The sequence below is a fragment of the Haemaphysalis longicornis genome, unplaced genomic scaffold (genome assembly GCF_048455015.1).
Source record: "Haemaphysalis longicornis isolate Haplotype H1 unplaced genomic scaffold, Haemaphysalis longicornis Haplotype H1 scaffold_8, whole genome shotgun sequence".
NCBI classification, from domain to species: domain Eukaryota; kingdom Metazoa; phylum Arthropoda; class Arachnida; order Ixodida; family Ixodidae; genus Haemaphysalis; species Haemaphysalis longicornis.
In genome coordinates, this window is record NW_027526445.1 from 82103375 (window position 1) to 82123279 (window position 19905).

Genomic DNA, 19905 nt, shown 5'->3' on the forward strand with positions numbered 1-19905 from the left:
ACGCGACACTATCCGCGAAATAGTGAGGGAGGAGCTGCGGAAACTGCTCCCGACGCCGCCGCAACCACAAGTCGCTTCTCTTACCGACGTCATTAGAGAAGAAGTGCAGCAAGCGCTGGGAACTTCAACGACGCCAGTAGCACCTCGCGAGCCGCAAGCCATGACCTACGCGGCTGCTGTACATCGCCCTCGCCCACCTGCACCCTATCGTCACGAGGCTCCGTACCGTCGTCCCCTCTCGCCGGCCCGAACACCTGCGGCGCAACCCCCTGCCCCAAGGAAGACCGACGTGTGGCGAACGTCCGACAATCGTCCGCTGTGCTACCACTGTGGAGAGGCCGACCACGTCTACCGTCGCTGCCCCTACAGGAGGCTCGGTTTGCGAGGGTTCTCCGTCGACGCACCCCGCCCCCGAACTGGCCAGCGCCCATCGGAGATCGAAGAGTACCTGTCCAACACCAGCCGTCGACCAGCCCGTTTCAACCGTTCGCCGTCACCCTACCCATACCAGTCGCCGAACCGCCGTAGCAATGCTGAGTTCTCATGTGGAAGGTCCCCCAGCCCACGCGGGGGAAACTAAAAGATGCAACTTCTGGAGGTAAAGTTGCACGATCGCGGAAAAATGAAAACCCTCCAACGACGCAACGACTCGCGGAAGACAGTGACTCACAACATGCCCTCATCCCGACGACCCGACCCAGACCTGACGAGACTCCCGTACACGACGACAGCTATACGCCGCGACGCGCACCCGACCGGACCGAGACGTCCGCTGAGAAGACGATGACAACGACGACGCACAGTGCCCGACCGTCAACACGCACAAGCCGAGATGCGACGCCCCGACGCACCCGGAACTCGAGGAAGGCGGCATCCGACGTCAAGGTGTCCATCGACGGCTTTGATGTAGTCGCCCTCGTAGACACGGGAGCCGACTACTCCGTGTTGAGCGGACCATTTGCGTCTAAACTGAAGAAAGTTATGACCAGATGGGACGGTCCGCACATACGCACAGCAGGAGGCCACCTCGTGACGCCAAGTGGAACGTGCACTTCGCGCGTCACCATAGACGGCACGACGTACCCTGCGGTGTTCGTCGTTTTGCCCAACTGCTCCCGCGACGTAATTCTCGGAATGGACTTTTTGACGGACAACGGCGCAATAATCGATCTGCAGACGAAGTCGATAACTTTTTCCTCCGACCACTGCATGACGCCGGAATCGAACCCCGAAATCCGTGCAGCTGTAAGGATCGCCGATGATCACGTCACCCTGCCACCCCGCGCAAGCTTGATGGTCGCAGTCTAGTGTGAAGATGCTGCTCCTGACGTCGACGCTATCGTAGACACCGATCAAAGGGCGCTTCTCAACCGTGGTGTGTCGGTCGCAAGAGGCATTGCGCGCTTCAAGGAACACCAATCCCACATTTTGGTTACGAATTTCACCGAGGAGTACCAGCATTTAAACAAGGGCGCGGCAATTGCATTCCTCGAAGAAGCGCAAGAAGCAAGTGACGTGATCGCGCTCGCCGACTTTGAGCGCACACCCGTTGAAACCTTCAAGCTCCCGCAGCCTTTCGACGTGAATCCGGCGCTACCGCAAGAATAACGGAACAAGTTATTGGCTTTGCTGCGTCGCTATAGCGAATGTTTTTCGTCGAGCGCAAAACTACGTCAGACCCCTCTAGCGAAGCACCGAATAATAACCGAAGATGGAGCCCGACCCACCCGACAGTCACCGTACCGCGTCTCTTCACACGAACGGGAAGCCATCCGGACTCAAGTCGACGACATGCTCAGCGACGACATTATACAGCCCTCGAAAAGCCCCTGGGCTGCGCCCGTCGTACTCGTAAAGAAAAAAGACGGCACATTAAGGTTTTGTGTTGACTACCAGCGACTGAACAAAATCACGAAAAAGGACGTGTACCCCCTCCCCCGAATCGACGACGCCCTCGACCACCTCTGCCACGCAAAGTACTTCTCATCGATGGACCTGAAGACCGGCTACTGGCAAATTGAAGTGGACGAGAGAGACCGAGAGAAGACTGCATTTATAACCCCAGACGGCCTATACGAGTTCAAGGTGATGCCGTTTGGGCTGTGCACAGCACCAGCGACGTTTCAAAGAGTCATGGACACTGTGCTAGCTGGCCTTAAGTGGCACACCTGCCTCGTATACCTCGACGACGTAGTGGTATTCGCCCGGACTTTCGACGAACACCTTGCAAGGTGGGAGTCTGTACTCGAGGCGATTCGTACGTCGGGGTTGACACTGAAGCCTGAAAAGTGCCGTTTCGCATACGGGGAACTCACGTTCTTGGGCCACGTCGTCAACGCCGCGGGAGTCCTACCTGACCCGGCAAAAACTTCAGCCATTGCGAACTTCCCAAGGCCGAAAGACAAGAAGGGCGTGCGAAGATTTCTCGGGCTGTGCGCATACTACCGGCGCTTCGTCGCAAACTTCGCACGCATTGCCGAGCCACTCACGCGCTTGACGAAAGATAGCACCCCTTTTAGCTGGGAAAACGACCAAGAAAAAGCATTCTGCGAGCTGCAAAAACCCCTGCAAAGACCGCCCGTGCTCGCTCATTTCGACGAAAATGCCGAAACGGAAATGCACACGGACGCCAGTGATATAGGCTTGGGTGCCATCCTTGTCCAAAAGCAAAGCGGCTGCGAAAGGGTAATCGCCTATGCCAGCCGTGGTCTGTCGAAGGAGGAGAAAAACTATTCTGCCTCTGAGAAAGAGTGCCTGGCTATTATATGGGCGATTTCAAAATTTCGCCCATACGTGTATGGAAGGCCATTCAAGGTTGTAACAGACCACCATGCGCTGTGTTGGCTCGCCAATTTGAAGGACCCCTCTGGCCGTCTTGGGCGGTGGAGCTTGCGCCTGCAGGAGTTCGACGTTACAGTCGTTTATAAATCCGGCAGGAAACACTCCGACGCCGACTGCCTGTCCCGCGCCCCCGTCGACCCACCACCACAAGACGCTGACGAAGACAGCGCGTTCTTCGGGATCGTGACGGAGAGCGACCTAGCCGCCCAGCAGCGTGCCGACCCCGACTTACGCGTCATAATCGAGTACCTCGAGGGATGCAACGTTGCCGTTCCTAGGACCTTCAAACGCAGCTTACAAGCATTCAGCCTGAGAAACTCCGTCCTCGTGAAGAAGAATTTCAGCCCCGGAACAAGAGCGAATTACCTTCTCGTCATCCCCGCGGACCTTCGTGACGAAATTTTGGAAGCGTGCCACGACGACCCGTCTTCCGGACATCTCGGCACAGCCCGCACTATTGGAAAAATCAAGGCGAGGTACTACTGGCCCGGCCTTACCTCTGGCGTCACCCACTACGTCCGGAGCTGCCGTGACTGCCAGCGACGAAAAACGCCGCCGACAAGACCCGCCGGACTTCTGCAACCGATCGCCGTCCCATCGAGACCATTTCAACAGATTGGAATGGACCTTTTAGGCCCGTTCCCTACGTCACGATCACAGAACAAGTGGATTGTCGTAGCGACAGACTACATGACGCGCTACGCAGAGACCGCCGCTCTTCCGAGGGGGACTGCACAAGAACTGGCAAAGTTCTTTATAAGCCAAGTTGTGCTGCGACATGGAGCCCCGGAAGTCCTAATCACCTACCGCGGAACGGCATTTACTGCGGAGCTGATGCAAGGAGTATTACGCTACAGCAACACGGATCACCGAAGAACGACGGCGTACCACCCCCAAACGAACGGACTAACAGAACGTCTGAACAAGACAATCGCAGATATGCTGTCAATGTGCGTTGACGTTGAACATAAGACTTGGGACGAAGTGCTCCCGTATGTCACGTTTGCGTACAACACGGCTATCCAGGAGACGACGCAGCTGACGCCGTTCGAGCTTGTCTACGGTAGAAGGCCAACTACGATGCTCGACGCCATGCTTCCGCACGTAGAAGACGACGACCTCAACGCCGACGTCCACGGATATCTTCAACGTGCGGAGGAGGCCCGCCAGCTCGCTCGAGTTCGTATAACGGACCAGCAGCTGGTGGATGCGGGCCGCTACAACCTCCGACGCCGAGACGCCGAGTACCAACCAGGGGATTGTGTGTGGGTTTGGACTCCCATCCGACGACGCGGACTCAGTGAGAAGCTCCTGCGACGGTATTTTGGACCCTACAAGATTCTACGACGTGTTGGCCAACTTACCTACGAAGTGATCCCCGATGGTGACTCCGGCACATCACGACGACGCACGCGGCCTGAAGTCGTCCACGTGGTTCGCTTAAAACCTTTCTACGGACGATGACGAACTTTTATTTTCAATTGTGTGGACTGTCGCTTATGTTAGCATCGGGTCGATGCACTCTTAGAGGGGGGGTAATGCCGCGAACCATACATTGGGTTTGTTTATTTGTGTTTTGCTTTTACCGCCCGGCTGCGCCGGTCTGTGTTATCTCTGCGCCAAGGGAAGCGCGTGTTCCATTCTTTCTTTCTGTGCCGCATGTGTTATCTGTCGTGATTCCGATCTAACGTGAACAGCCCAGAATAATCTTCTTGGATCTACTATGTTCTCGATGTGAATCGACGTTTCGAGAACCACGCGCGCCGAAAGATAAAAAGCCTGCAGTGCGGACGCCGGAGCATTCGATTCTGCGACGCTCGCTGACGCAAGTCACTTTGTTGACCGCTGCTTCGCCGCCTCTGTATTCTTTTGAGTTGTTAGGGGAGCAAAAGTTCGCTCCAATAAACTTGTTTCTCCTGCAAGACAACTGCGTCGTCCTTGGCTTCGTGACAATATAGTACGTTTACAGTAAAGCTGTATATAGCTACACTCGAGCGGTGGTAGATGTACGCCCGTCTACCCGTTGCGTAGAAAACAAAATATTAAGTTCGTATTCTTTATCTCGTGAATAGATTGTATCTGCCAATTCATTGTAGGTGTCTTTAAACTTATATATACGGAGATTGACCGCTGTCATAAATAGACTACCACATCGACTTTTTACTTTTCACATTTATTATTTTGCCGCAAAGCCGTAAATCTTGAAATCTTGTTGTCTGGTGTCAATACATTAGTGTTTACGAAGATTTAGTGGCTTGAAAAAACGATTGCAACTTGTCTTAATGAAAATATTTTTAATAGATATGAAAATATGTCCCCAAGAACACTTCAACGTTCTGCCCAGTTTCATAAACCTTTCGTACTGAAGTAGTGCTATGTAAAGATTCCCGTCGGCTTTTTATAGATGTGTCTGTAACGACGAAAAGGAACTGCCACTTCTTCCAACCACATAGAATAAAGCTCTAGCTAACGTTCTCTTGCGACTCCTTTACGAACGAGTGGAAGAACTGATATCTTCTCTGTTCCTGGTTTGTTACAGTTTTTTATTCTGTGTGTCTACCAGGAGACAAACAAAAGGGGGGAAAAAAACCGACCTGATTTCTCGCCTTTTTCCAGTATTTCCTGACGCCATTTGATGACAAAATTACAGTGACTGAGTCCTGCATTATGAGTGGAAAACAAAGCTAGTGTCATTAATCGTATTACACTTGAAAAGGTCTTTAAACGCTGAAAGCAAAAAAAACGCAACAAAATCGACTTCGCTATTAAAATATGGCATTGATTTTGCCGAGATACATTGCGACAGGTTGGCGCGGCGTGTGATTTCTGAGACATTTATCCTGCTTTTGAACATTCGTGTGCGGCATTTATGAGATATCACAATTGGAGAAGCGGCTGCCCGACCGAATTGACGGAGGCGGCTGTTTCTACGGGTCACGTTCAAACCCACGTGACGGCGGTCTATATTCCCTCTTTCACACCCTTTTGTTCGACTTCTCCAAAGCATTTGATCTGGTTTCTCACCTTTTACGTTGTCCTATAGTAGGTTCCCTCAACATTAACCGTAATATGATACTGTAAATTGAAAACTTTTTGTCAGACCGAACACATTTTCTCTCTGCTAACAATTTAGTTATGCGCTTTGTCCTGTCACCCCCGAGACTCCCCAAGGCTCTGTTCCTGTACCTTTGCTTTTTTCTTATCTATAATAATCAATTACCTAACTCTGTAACAACCACAATAACAAAACTCACTTGAAAATTGTTCCATTTACGGTGCAATATCATCAAATTGTGACAATAACATTAGACTGATTTAGAGAATATTTATACCTGTTGTGATACTTCGAAGATGAGTCTCACAGTCAAAAGTTCAAATTAACGAGAATTTCCCGCAGTACTGCTCGGCCTAACTTTCCCAATAATCACATTATGAACTCTGTACTCGAAGAGGTCACCTCTTATAAATACTTAGGCGTCTACATAACCTATAACCTTTCCTGGCCAACACACATTAACCATATCACTAACAAAGCAAACCGCACGCTTGGTTACCTCCATTGCGTTTTTTCTTTGGCCAAGGCAACGTAAAGCTACTAATTTACAAAACACTAATACACCCTAAGCATGAATATGCCTCTTCTATCTAGGACCCTGGAGTAAAACACCAAAAAAATGCGATAGAGCTTGTTCAAAATCGTAGTGCGCGTTTTAATATTGCTAACAACTTAAGGACAACAAGTGTAACATCAATAAAGCCTACCTTACACCTTCCCCTCCCCTTACACCGTAGGAAACTAGCACCATTAGTACTAATGCACAGAATTTACTATTACATTCTGGAATTATGAAGTCAACATTTCTCTCCGCCTTCATATATATCGTCGCGAACTAAGCACCTTCATAAATCGTTCGTTCCAGAGTACCGCTCGAATTTATTGTTAAAATCATTTATTTCAAAAATCACCAATGAATGGAACTACCTCTCCCCCTCCATTGATAGGTTAAGCGATTTGTCTGCATATAGAAATGCTATAGACAAACACTTTCGTTAATCCGCGTTTTTGTTTTCTTTTGTTTTTCGAATTTTCTGTGTTTGGTATCCTTTTGTGTGTTTGTATTATGTATTAACGCCACTACCTTCTGTAACGCCTTCGGTCCTTTCAGTTATAATAAATGAAGTGAAATTCAGCCAAATCTGTGAACACGACAGCCTCTGAACGTTTAGGGCAAATGTTTGCCTAAAAGGTTTGAATGACATGCAGAAATATATGGACATAAACGGGCAAAAATAGTAAAATACAGAACATGCCGCTTTCTTTCCAACCGTGATAGGTGGTTTGCATAGTGTGTTGATGGTAGGAGCCCAGAAATATGGATGGTTGTTTGCACTTTGGCAGGCAAAGTATATAAAAAATGTCTTGCTGTCTCCTATTCCAACCTTAAGGATTGTTTGAATACACACTTGTGTGTTTTACGGGATGTTGGAGGATGATCGCAGCACGGTACTTTTGATTTAATAATCTAAGAATACAAGATGCACGTTCAACATTTGTGCTAGCAATACGTACAGCGTGAGTACTCAGGACGGCGTGAGAACCCACGGGAAGGCGACCAGTGTGAACCCCTAAACACAAAGGGGAATTATAATATCCTTCTATCGTTGCTCTGGAAGATTGCAATTCCTTATACGGGCCGGCATATCTTACGGCAGACAACCCTCGTTTAGGCTAGTGTATTGGCCTTGGAAGATGACCAAAAAGGTTCTTGTGGGACCGCTGGCCATTCGTACTTATCGCGTAAATTTGCGAACTGCCACTGTGGAAACTCTTTCCGGATATCGTGAATTCCCTAATTTGATCGTAAATTTTTCTGCGATGTGCAATAAATTCGCTATTCACCGGATCCATCCGAATTATCTGAAATTTCACTAGCGAGTGTTTTTTGTGTTTGTTTGGAATAATCTGAAAACAGGGAGTCCTAGTTTTGTGGAACACACCTAATAAAAATCTGCTTACCCGGCCTCCAATCTGCCGAAGAATTACTAAAGGAATGTAGCGTTGTCAATGACTACCTACAAATGCGATCTTATATCTCCGATTCACTCTCATGAAATTAAGATGTGAAATAACAATGAACACTCTTCCAAAAAGGCTTCTTTATTAAAAGCGAAGTAGAGAAGGTCTTTATTATATTTTTGAAAGTTAACAAAAGTATAACCCACGCTCCCGAGAACTCTCTCTTTTGCACGCGGCGTTATCAAATATAATGGCTACGGACCCTAGTAGTTGGGTACTTAGATACTAAACATTACGTAGCAAGATTTACGAGCTAATCCTCTTCACTTCCGCTGACGTACTTCGCAAATACACGCCAATTGTAATGCAAATAGGTTAATGTGTCTTTTTTACTATTCAGTGCCTCTAGCCTAGCTGACTTCTTTTCAATCAAAATCTTCTGATGCTGTAGTCAGCAACTATATCTAAGAAGCGCATCTATTGTAGTGCTTGTATTTAGCTCTGGAATTTTATTTACCATCCTTCGTCGTGGCATAGTTATTGTGTAATTTTTGCTTAATATTTTTACTTCAAAACTAGCTTGTCATTCGCTGTGGCCATACATGGTGCAATTTCCTGAATTTGTTTTAATGTTCTGACTATTGCATTATATCAAATGCAAGATGTCCCAAATGCATTACTAACTAACCCAGTTATCACTTCTTTTACATTGTTTCATAATGTCTGCATTATTGATTGAGGTTGAATGTATATGCTTCTGGTATCCAGAGGTCCCAAGCTACGTTAAGGGTATACTTTGAATCCACCTTACCATAACTTCAAATAATTTCTTTGAACTACACAAACAACTCCACAGATTTCTTTTTAATATTTTATTTGTGGTTGACACGTTCTCATTGATCTTGCAGATGTTAAGAAAAAAGTCTTTTTTTTTTCTGCGGCATGCACATATCCTGTATTCCGTCTGCTGTCCTTCCTGAAAAACAACAAGAAAAATTAAAACTTTTCTGTAGAAATCTTTGCTAATTTATAGTCTTTGTGTAAACCCCCGTTGGTGTTTTTGTCCCTGCATGTGGACCGTGGTACGAGATTTCAGCTTATAAATACTGTTGCCAATTACTGATTGCTATTAGACGCTGTTTCAAATTAGCCCCGGACTGAAAACTACGTGTGGAACTCAAAAGAAATATTTTACCATTATCGGGCATAGAATAAACATTAAATAAGTAATTTCTTATAGGACTGATCTACTTTCAGTATTTGTTGGCGCTTAAAGATGCTGTAAAAAAGAAAATTTTAGTTTTGACCACAACAATACCCAGACATTAACAAAGCATCTAACGCATCTGTTTTTCTCCGGGATGATTACCCATTCTCACCATATCAGCCCCACACGACGCGAACTGTTGCCTTAAAGAAAACTTTTTCTAAGAAAAAAGGGAAAGTATACACAAGGCCAGATATCGTCGTTTTCTGTCCATGCGGTAGATTGTATAAGCGCCGTCCTAGAATATGGTTTTCGGAGCAGGTGGTAACCTCTTTGATTTCGTGGTCTTGATTTATCAATATTTTAGTGCAATTGTAAATCGTTTTACCACATTATATGTGATGCTACGCAATCTAAAGATAGAAGAATTGGAGAATAGGGTAATATTTGAGGCTTGCAGAAAAGTGGCTCTTCAGGATTTGGTGAAATAACTGTAAATACGTTCATATCTAGCTAAAGCCCACATTTTCACGTCGGCAGGAATGTTACCCGAGCTGAAAACCATAATAAATATTTGTTCTGCATTTTAAAATTTTAATGTCTCTGACTAAGCATTTTTTGGAGAAGTTGCGAACAGCTCAATGCTTTTGATGACAACGTTTATTTTTGCAGCTTCTGGGGAACCTTCCAAATTCTTTGCTTTTTCCTCAATTGATATATATTCTTTTCCAGAAAGCAACGTTAGTATATAAAATATTATGTTCCTATTTGTGACGAGAAGAAAAAGCCAAACACCTTCACATTTTCGAAATGGTGTTACGAGCACAAAAATAAAGGGGAAAGAAAATTATTACATACGCCATTTTACGTAACACCCGCGCACACGCACCCCAAAAGTAAGTTTTTGCCACAAGGAATACTACATAAGAAGTATAATGCATGCTTCCTTACGTTCACAACGCTGCCATTGCGCTTGTAGGAGTGTACAAAGTAAGTCAATCTGGAATAAAAGCACAAAAAAATTGGTTAATCTTCATATTTTTCCGTATTTGGTAACACAAGTACTTCTTAGCACAAGTGAAAACGGTATAGATTCAACAAAGGGGCAGTGTACGTATTGATGAAAAGGAGCGCTGAAGAGGTTGTGTAATGCGAAATGTAATGCTACTTTACTGCTTAACTTTGTGCCCGAAGCGGCAACAAAAAGGTCGAAGCCTGAGAAGCCGTGACTTGATATGTCTCGCATGACATCTCAGCGGTAGAGCGAAAGATGCGTTATTGAAGCGCCGATACTTATTGAGTGTGACATACTTTTATCATACATACTTTTACCCTGTTGTCAACTAAATAACTTTTGAAAGGTTCTAAAGACGACAATAACGTAAAAATTCACGTTGTTGCTTCTTTGCAGGATGGCTGTTTTCATATATGCGATAGCATAAGTACAGTCAGGCTAGCGCTTTCATTCAGTAGTGCGGTAAAGTGGCTAAAAGATAATTTATCTCATTTACGTGTTCACATAAGGTTGCCGTTCTTAGTCATGGCTTCTCTTGTGCAGCGTTTCTATCCTAATTTCGGTAAATTGTCGGGTGCCTTGGTAATTGAGATGAAAGCCTGGCAAAACTTGCTTATACCTGCGAATAGCTCCTTCACCCCCCCCCTGGCTTTAGCAGAATGACTTGGCAGTTGTGCACCCGAGCCCAAGAAGGCGGATTTCATTCACTTCCCCGTCTGCTGCTTTTTAATGTTTAAGGACCTCAAGTATAAGGGGGACCTCCTTTTTTACCACCGAGCTGCGCTGGCAGGAGTCACGGCCGGAGTTTAAAAACAAGTTTCCCACGAAGAAACAACTCTGGTGCATCTGGAGAGTGTCAGTTCAGACGAAGGCTACACGTTTTGTGATACTATCGCGTTTTAAAAAACTACAAAGGAGTTATCTTAGAGGGAGACGTTAACTATAGAATCAAACGTTTTAAACGCACATTTGCAGGCGAACTCGCATTCCTCCTTGTTCTCATAGTTGTTGTCGTTGCCACCGCAACCGCCATAAATAAACTCCTCGCACTCGCCCGAGGCGGCATTGAAGAACCAGCGCTCAAAGCTAGCCTTGCAAAGTCCGGTTTCAGGAGCTGCCTTGCAGCCGGTTTCAAAGTCGGCCTTCTCGAAGTCGCTCGCCCTCTCGGGTTCTGCGAATAAAAATTTATGGAAAAAACGGATGAATTACAATTCTCATGTGAAACAATCAATCAAACATTGCACATTTGAACATACGGCACTATCGGTCCCCCGAACTATTACATTTGAAAAAACACTGGTTGGGACCGCCGAACTTTCTGGGAGCACAAATCTGGTACTGATAGCTGGCACTGAGTTAATTTGCCTGAGTAAGCATTGAAATTTAAGTTTGAGTGGACAATGCAATTGAACTATAAATAAATCCACGCTTGCATAGCGTTCAACGAAATATACTGCAAGAAACATAGGCAAATAAACAGACTTCAAGCGAAACTGAATCAGCTCAAGCGTTTTGAAGGCGGATTCTCGGTGGTACTTACCAACGGATTCTTTACCACTGCGCCGTAGCTCCCTTTCTTTATCAATTGTGTTTCCTCGTCTTTTGGCCAAAGTCTGTTTGAGAGGCATTTTTCCTAGTTGGCCGTGTTTGGGTATGATCCCTTTTGTTTCAATAAGTATAGAACAAGCCCCCGTTCCCTGAAGTCTGAGTTTGGCTTGGCCTGTGTACACCAGATACTTAGCTTTCGTATAATTCAGGTGTCAATTAGGGGCTAAAATGAATAAATTGTTACTATAGTTATGTCAAGCGGACGCATCAACCTCTGAAAACTGCAGATTCCTGCTAAATCTCCAAATCGGGTGTATGCCTGAACAAAACTACCGACGAAATTATCGGAATGTCAGCCCATCGTCGTCATGTTCTTTTTGGTGCGCCGCTGTTTTTTTTTGGTATACTACTGAGAGACAAAAAAATACTAGTAGTCTGTTATACATATAATCCTTTAGCGTAAACATTTTTCTTGCGCATCCAGCTTGCAGGGCAGAAGGAATATAGATGTCAACGTATGTCTCCAGAATTTTTTTTATATAGAAGACCGGAACACCTAAATTCGCAGGGCGGGTTGTCAAATGTTCCGTAGTATCAGTTGTGGAGTACACGATGGGTGTGACACTTATTTCATCAAAGCTCAGAACTCGATTCCTGGGTCACCAAATATTGTTGCCGCTTTATTTTCTTTCCACACTCGGCAAATTTAACAGCAGAGCTGTTTGATCTTGAGCCTTGTCTGCGGTGACCGTTAGCTAAGAATTATAGTTTTCGGCGTAGTGGAGAATAGGAAAATGGTGTTCAAAAGTCGGGAGAGAAACTCGCGAGGATGCAAAAAGCCCGCGATAAGTTGGAAGTGTGCGCCCCAAAGAAATGCGCTTAAGAAGAACCCGTCAACCGAACCCAAGAACTGCACTACCTGAAACAGGGAAACTAACCATCAGGCCATCCCCAAGTCACGATGTTTTCGGATTCTGGAGAGGCGGGGGAAAATAACGTGGGGAGACATTTGGGAAGAAAATATACTGCTTCTGGTCGGAATCGAAGGTTCCATGCCTTATATCATCAGAATCGTTACCTTGCGCTATTGCCGCTTTGTTCTATATTGCTCGGCTTCCCAATTACATATGAATGGGCATGCAGAAGACGTACAAAAACACACGAGTGGTTACCAGGGTGACTTAAACTGGTGTTGGCGTTTGAAATTTCTTACGTGCCTTCAGGTATTCTATCTCTTTGGCCCGCCTAGGGGGTACTCTTTTGACGGGTATTTCCATAAATTTTCTATTCCTTTCTATGAAAGAGTAAAGATCAAATGCTGTGGAGGCCCAATCAAGGGATGGAATCATAGTGAACCCCTCTTTGTTATCAACGCTGAAAAACCCGATTCATTCGCGATGCAACGTAAAACTCATCTTCTTGCACTATCATTGCATTAGGGGCACTAAGCATTTGGCTTGAAACTGTAGCGGGGGTGTTGGCTCCGGGATTAGGCTAACTTGTAGTGTACATGGATTCTGATATTCGCAGTTTAGATTGTGGGCGTAAGTAGATATTTTAGACTACGATTTACCTCGCATTGCATAAAAACCGCATCTGTTTTTGGCACCTTCCTCCTAAAATATGGCCAGACCCACCACAAGCTAAGTTAAACCTCCTAAAAACCACCAGCTCCGGGTGCTTATCAGTCTTCTCAATATGACCCTTTTTCCCAGATTTTTTTGTAATCCACACGCTAGGCGCCGGTTTGTAGAGTATGGAACTTTCTGACTTTTGTTTTAAAATACAAGCAAAAATTTACAGACCGGCATAACGGGGGGCGTAATAATACCGGGTACACGTAAAGCCTTCGTTATCTATATAGTTACAATTTGTCAAAGTGCCTTGTTCTGCCCGCCAGAACTTGTTTGTGGTGTAATTTCTATTCTATAAACTGTACCATTACATCCACAAAAACATAGCGATGCTGCGTAGCCAAGAAAATCTTTGTTACGTGTTTGCAAAACAGTATTAATGTGACAGTATTGTCTCGCTATTAGGGCCCTTTCCAATTTGTCTCTGCTCACGGTGAGAACAACGAATTAGTAAAAAAACTCTTAATAACAAATGGCTGAGCAATCTCATCTAGAAACTTTGTAAGGTACTCTGACGAGGCACGGCTTCAGCAATAGATTTTTCACTAGTTGTTGCAATGAGGTCATAACCTTCCATTTAAATACATTGTATTGTTTTTCTGCCCCATATGGGTATAACGTTTACTCATGCCTTACTAAGGACGCGCTGGTAGGCCTAGCCAACACGAAAATTTCAGGCGCACCACGTGTAGACGCTAACGCAAACATGATATTTTTAAAATTCACTAGAAAACACGAAATTCTCATATTTCCGACAGTATTACGTTATATGTGTACCAAACGGTGTTGCACATCCATATGAATTAGGAAAATATACAGAGCGGAATTACATAATAATGCTAGTTTTTAGCCTCGCAATTGTGGTGCAAAAGTAGCTAAAATTGCTGCTTTTTCACCACAATCTAGCTTAGGAGCAATACGACAATCAGGGTGAGCACATCTTGGAAGGGATCTTTCGGGGCTCGGATAGCGCATTTCGTCTTTCGGAATTTTCTGCGCTAATGGCTGACGCGCATTCTTCGCGTGGGACGCTGTAGTTGTCTTGGCAAATTTTGTTTAAGACGTGTTGATTGCCTAATAAGAGCCTACTATACACATTTCAATTTTCCAAAGAAAAGTGCAGACTTAGACGTTAGATGGAGCATCTGCTTTGGCAGACGTTCTTTCTTGCGGTTTTTATTGCCTCCACGGCGGATGCACTGCTTAAACTCATTATTATTGCAGAACCGGAATTATGGATTTGCGGCGTATATTCCTGCCGTGACGAACCAAAAGTGAGGCATTTACTTGTACACTTTGACTCTAGAATAATTAGGTTGGAATTCGGATAGGAATAATTGTCTGCAATCGTGTGTTTTTCTTTCTCCCTCAAATTCCCTATCAATGAGAAATTTATTATTAACGTAGTATATTAAAAAAAGTCAGGTTCCTGTTCTTTTATTTCGCAATTTTACCGCGAACAAATATTAGGGAAGTCGCCTAAATTTATTCTCTAGTTTGTACTTGATCACGTAGACTCCTACGGAAACAGACGAACTTTTGGGGAATCGATTTCTGTGTTCATAAAAGAGATGTACTTTAACAAAAGCTTAAAATTCATTTGTTACAGAATATACTAAACAAATATTTGCGCGTTTTTATTTTCATATGAAGCACCGGGAAACTCACCACCACAGGCGTCCTGGCATTCTTTTAGAGTCTCGAAGTTGTTCTCGTTTCCTTTGCATCCTCCGTAGATGAATTGCTCGCACTGTCCCTTCTCGACGTCAAAGTAATAACGGGGCATAAACGCCCGGCAGATCCCAGGCTCCGCCGGAAGCCGACAGAAGCCATTTCGCTGCGCTAAAAACAAGGGAAATGCTCTAATCATAATACTGCGTAGTCACAATGTAAAATCAGAAAATACCCTGAAACTAGAGAGCAAATAGTGGAGAAATAAAACCTGTTTTGTTGCGCTGACATTCATAGCAAACTATTTGCGGTAACATCAGAACTCAGTAAAGTGGTTCATCGTATGTCCTTTTTTCATCCGTCATATTATATTTGTGTCTCAAATCATATGTACGTTGTAGAAGCCAAAACCAGCAGTTTCGCTGTACGTCAGGTTGTGAAAACATTGCCATCTGCTTTTAAACCTCGAAACCAAAACCCCTCTCTTCTTGAGAAAGAGTGTAGCTCAAAAAAGAGTTTTGTTTATACCCGAGAGCGTGTTGTATTGGCGCGCGTGTGCCCAGCATTGTTGGTGTCAACTTATTTCTCGAAGATCAGATGTTCAACAATTATAACTCTGCCGCTGCCGGCATTTTAACAAAGTAGGCATTTACATTAGCAGGACGTTGTACAAGAACGCATGCCCATCCATATAAATTTCACATCTTAAATGCAAATGGTTTCCGGCCTATGTTCCAAACATAATCGTTTAATTACGCATATATGCTACCTATTAGAGGCGCAAACTTTTTAAAGCGCAATGTGAAATCTCCCGGCAGGCATTGTTGCTTTGTTGCAGCTGTGCGCTCTGTACGCGGTGCGCATAAAATATTTATTTTCGTAGTTCGATCAGTAGAGAGGGTCCCCGATGCTATTTAACTCACAGCCCTTGAAATTGTATATCTGGTGTTTGCCGAATTCGTAAGGCAGTGACGCAAGGAAAACACTATGCCATTTGATCATGACCGGCTATTCGAAACGTTGAACCCATTGGTGGTACAAGAGGCCCTAGCAATTCTGTCATGCAGCGAGCTTTTATTGACCTATGTGCTGATTTGTTGAACTTAGCCCAGTGCCGAAAATTGCAATTCAACATCAGGGGCTTACCCGTCCTAAAACTTGATGCACAGCCACTACGTTTTGGTTGCAATGCATGAAAGCTGTTGTTGCAGAAGAGAGTATCAGAGTGATTATGCAAACCGGAGCGCCGATAGAAAAAAAAGTTGCAGGCGGGCTCGGATGGAAATGTAAAATTATTCTGATAGCTATCACTCCTCAACGTAAATCAATACATTGCATGCGTATATTTAACTTTGACGGTGTGGCATTTTCGGTTATAAACTAACCGGACAATATTCCCCGCCCTCCTCTCATCACCTGCACCTGAACTGGACTTTTGCACTTCCAGGCGTACCTGCTACCATTACAACTGAATGCACACGAATTACGCAGGATTTGTTTCGTGAATTCATAAAACACACAAAAAGGAAATAATTGCACAAAAAGGTTTCACTGTTTGTTTGCATCGTTTAACTGGTTATTGATAATGAGTAAGCTTGACTGTTTTGTAGAACTTCGGAAGAATGTTGCAAAGAAAATAGATTCCAGAATTCAGTAGTGAACTACAAAATGCCAATAATGGGGTTCGACAAACAATACAGCAGTCTGAGAACTGTAACGTTCATCAAAAATGATATGGGCATTTTGACCAACAAGTGCCGATATCGCTCTTTTGCGACAATAGGCGGAACACAGAGGATGTGGGCATGCAGACTTATCGGAACCCCTTGTTTGTATTCTTCTTATCTTATCTTCGATGCCCGTCTGGCCTCTTCTATAAGCCCACAAACGTCGGCGCACGACATTCTTGTTGCGTACGGGTGGCAGAAAATACGCACGGTTATTTTCCACAAAGAGCCCCGTTAAGTTATGGGGAATGAAATGAAATGGTATATTCTACTTTACCCTTCTTGTGAGAACTGTTGCCTACAAAAAGGTTCATGTAAACAGAGCGATAGAGAGGGTTTTACGTACTTTGTGACTGCTTTCTTGTAGTATAATACACTATATGCGAACTACAACCTGGCCTTTCAGCGTGGGTCAAATTGTTATTTTCAATGAGCACGTCTTTCTATCTATACTCAGGTAAGTAAGAGGTATAAGTGTGTGTAGCGCTTGATGTATCACATATACATTTCAGGGCACTCATACCGTCCTGAAAAATTGCGTCTTTGCAAGTGTTTGTCATACTTCAGCCAGCCTTCAGAAATTGTGCGTAGAGTGGTATTAAAATACATGGATTGTTGTACGAGAATTTAATACACACCAGAAACACAAAATACCCTTCGTTTTTCTAAAATAGCCTCCATATTTCCTTATAAAAACTGTATTCGGGGATATTCTTCCCAAAACTTGGTTTAACTGAATCGGAATGTTCTTTGTGAAGCAGTGTGGATTAAGAATTTATCAGAAGTTTGTGCAGGCAGATCTTCGAAGGTTTGGTCATGTCGCTAACATATGGTATTACTATAGAGCTTTTGAATGTCCAAGATCAGTTTGTAGTAAATATTTCTTTTAGTAACTACACTACTAAAGCATAATTTGGTCAGTGTTTTTCTATGCTATTTTCAAAAGTATACCTGCTAATTATACAGAATATTACTTCGTAGCTTTTAAATTTCCAAGATCACTGTACACGTAAAAATGTCTCTTCAGTGAGAACAAGACACAATATGAAATAACTAAACGAACAGAATTTTTTTAGACCTTTTCGATGCAGATATTGAGGGAACAAATTGGCCAGGGGACACATACCCGTTCCGCAAGGATAGTAAACGCGAACCAATGTGTTTTGAATCGATTACCTTAGACGCAATTCTGTGCCTCGATTTTTTTTGGGGGGGGAGGGGGGGGGCTTTCTCTCCCTTGTCATTTGAAACTCTTCACTTGCGAAACCATTTCCCCATCTACGAGTTTAAATTGCTTCGATGTGTCGCCTCCGCGTTCGGGGCTGCTGGCTTCTGGCGCCACGTGTTTGGACAGTTTGTTACAATAATAAACTTTATGTAATGTTGTTTGTTTCTGTGGCTGCATTCTTATACTCCTTTCCTGCATATTAACTGCATTGGCGCGGACCGCCAGCTGTCCTCAGTGACGGTTGTGATCACACGATATAACACGCCTCTACCCACAGACGTAGCCAGAGGTGTTACAACACCCCGATATTTGCGTGCAGAAAAAATGATATATATTGTTGCGCAGACATTGAAGACCGTCATTCCCTTAAATTTTTTCGCGAGGGCGTCTAACAGTCTCCCCGCCAATACATGATTGGCGAAACCGCTGCCTGTTGATCTATGGCACTTACCCGCAACACTTACTGGCCCTTGTACAGCGTCAATACGGACGCGTAAGCAACCTTTCTCGCTGAGGCCTTTTGTTCTCTTGGCGGTATCATTGAGAAAGGTTGTTTATATTCGTATTACAACCAGACAGCATGATACGCATCTGGTCCCACTAACTAAAGCGGCCACAACCCTCTACTATGTCTACATTGCTTCACTTAGAAATTTGCGTTTATTATATTCGCCTAGCGCTGGTGTAAAACTGGTTGTGTGTTGTTCAGAGTAGGTATAACACTTTGGAGATATTTGGAAAGTTTGCAAGTTAATATTCAAATTTAAATTTCTGAATACAGTTTTAGCGTAGTTTATTTAAAATCATACACAACGATGACTAGGTGCAAAAGTTTATAATAAGACACTAAAATACCACAACAGAGGTATTTTTTTTAATGAAACAAATGCATATTGTCTTAAACGTCAAGTTTAAGTACAAAATCTCATAGGAGCATCTTTACTAGGGTAAAACTATATACTCAAAGATGAAAATTACCGACAACCTGATTTAAACTTGAGGATTGTATGCGAGCTTGAATTTTGTGGGACCAGCCGTTTAGTAGATCTGATCTTTCACGGAAGCTTCTTAAGCGGTCGAAATACTCGGCCTCAAGGGTATAAATGAAAGAGAGTAGTTTCAGCACCGTGAGTTTAAACTACACCTATACACGGTCCTGTTTGGGAATAAAAGCATTACTTAAACCTGAAATTTTCAAAATGTTTGCGGCGTGCTAGACAGGCAAAAACAATACATTAATATTTCATCAGAAAAGTGTTCTTCACAATCTACTCAAATACTTGTGTATCAGGGTAGCTGTTTACTACAAATCATCAGATGAACTTATACCGTTCAGAATATTCCCAAATGCGTGCTTCAAAGTAGTACCGAAAATACGGCAAGTTCTACTTGAAATGCAAATTTCTTTACTTTTCTAACATGTGAAAACCTGATCGAAGATATATCGTGCCAATATATTCGTCATCAGTGCAGAAGTAAACTTGAAGAGTGGGAATGAAATATAACCCTTTAAGTTAAGGGCTTACCAAAGGCAGCGCCGAAGAGGGCTAGAAAGACGAACAGCTTCATGGCGTTTCTGGCTGACTTGGGAGGTCCACTTGTCTGCGTGAATTAGCGATGGCGTTCTTTTATAGCAAGACTGGTGTGAGATTTTCGCCTAATGGGAGCGCACAATCTGTCCACACGTGCTCCAATTCTCTAGGAATCGATAACAGCGGGTGCTGATAGGCTTTTCCGTTATTGCAGGCGCCGAATGACGTTCGGAGCGATGCCTTCCACTACTACTCATATTGATGTCACGGTTTGATGGAAGGGTGCCAAGGCCTGTATGTGCGGCCAAGGGGCGTCTTTGTTTTAGACATGGTAATGCGAAGTGAAGTGCAGAAGCCCTATCTCTGCAATAACCTTTCTCATAGATGGATACTCCCGTTTTTAAACATATAACTTTTTTCCCCAACAGCAAAACAAAAAAATATTGTCACGTCTTGTAGCGCACGTAACGCCAATATTATTCGAC

General features: G+C 44.2%; 1 protein-coding gene across 1 annotated transcript; it reads right to left on the reverse strand.

Moving 5' to 3' along the window:
* Nucleotides 1-8715: 8715 nt before the first annotated feature.
* On the reverse strand, nt 8716-19573 carry LOC144150089 (thrombin inhibitor hemalin). Its single transcript, XM_077681902.1, has 5 exons — nt 19415-19573; nt 14931-15104; nt 11048-11251; nt 10017-10065; nt 8716-8834 (listed from the first exon to the last, which is right to left on the reverse strand). The coding sequence occupies exons 1-4, from the start codon at nt 19455-19457 to the stop codon at nt 10061-10063; spliced, it is 426 nt and encodes a 141-aa protein (XP_077538028.1). The 5' UTR covers nt 19458-19573; the 3' UTR covers nt 8716-8834; nt 10017-10060.
* Nucleotides 19574-19905: the final 332 nt, after the last annotated feature.

Coding starts and splice junctions, on each gene's coding strand:
- LOC144150089 (XM_077681902.1), bottom strand. CDS start 19,457: ATGAAGCTGTTCGTCTTTCTAGCCCTCTTCGGCGCTGCCTTTG. Junction 15,105..19,414: donor CCTCTTCGGCGCTGCCTTTG/GTAAGCCCTTAA, acceptor CCTTGTTTTTAG/CGCAGCGAAATGGCTTCTGT. Junction 11,252..14,930: donor ATGCCAGGACGCCTGTGGTG/GTGAGTTTCCCG, acceptor TTTTATTCGCAG/AACCCGAGAGGGCGAGCGAC.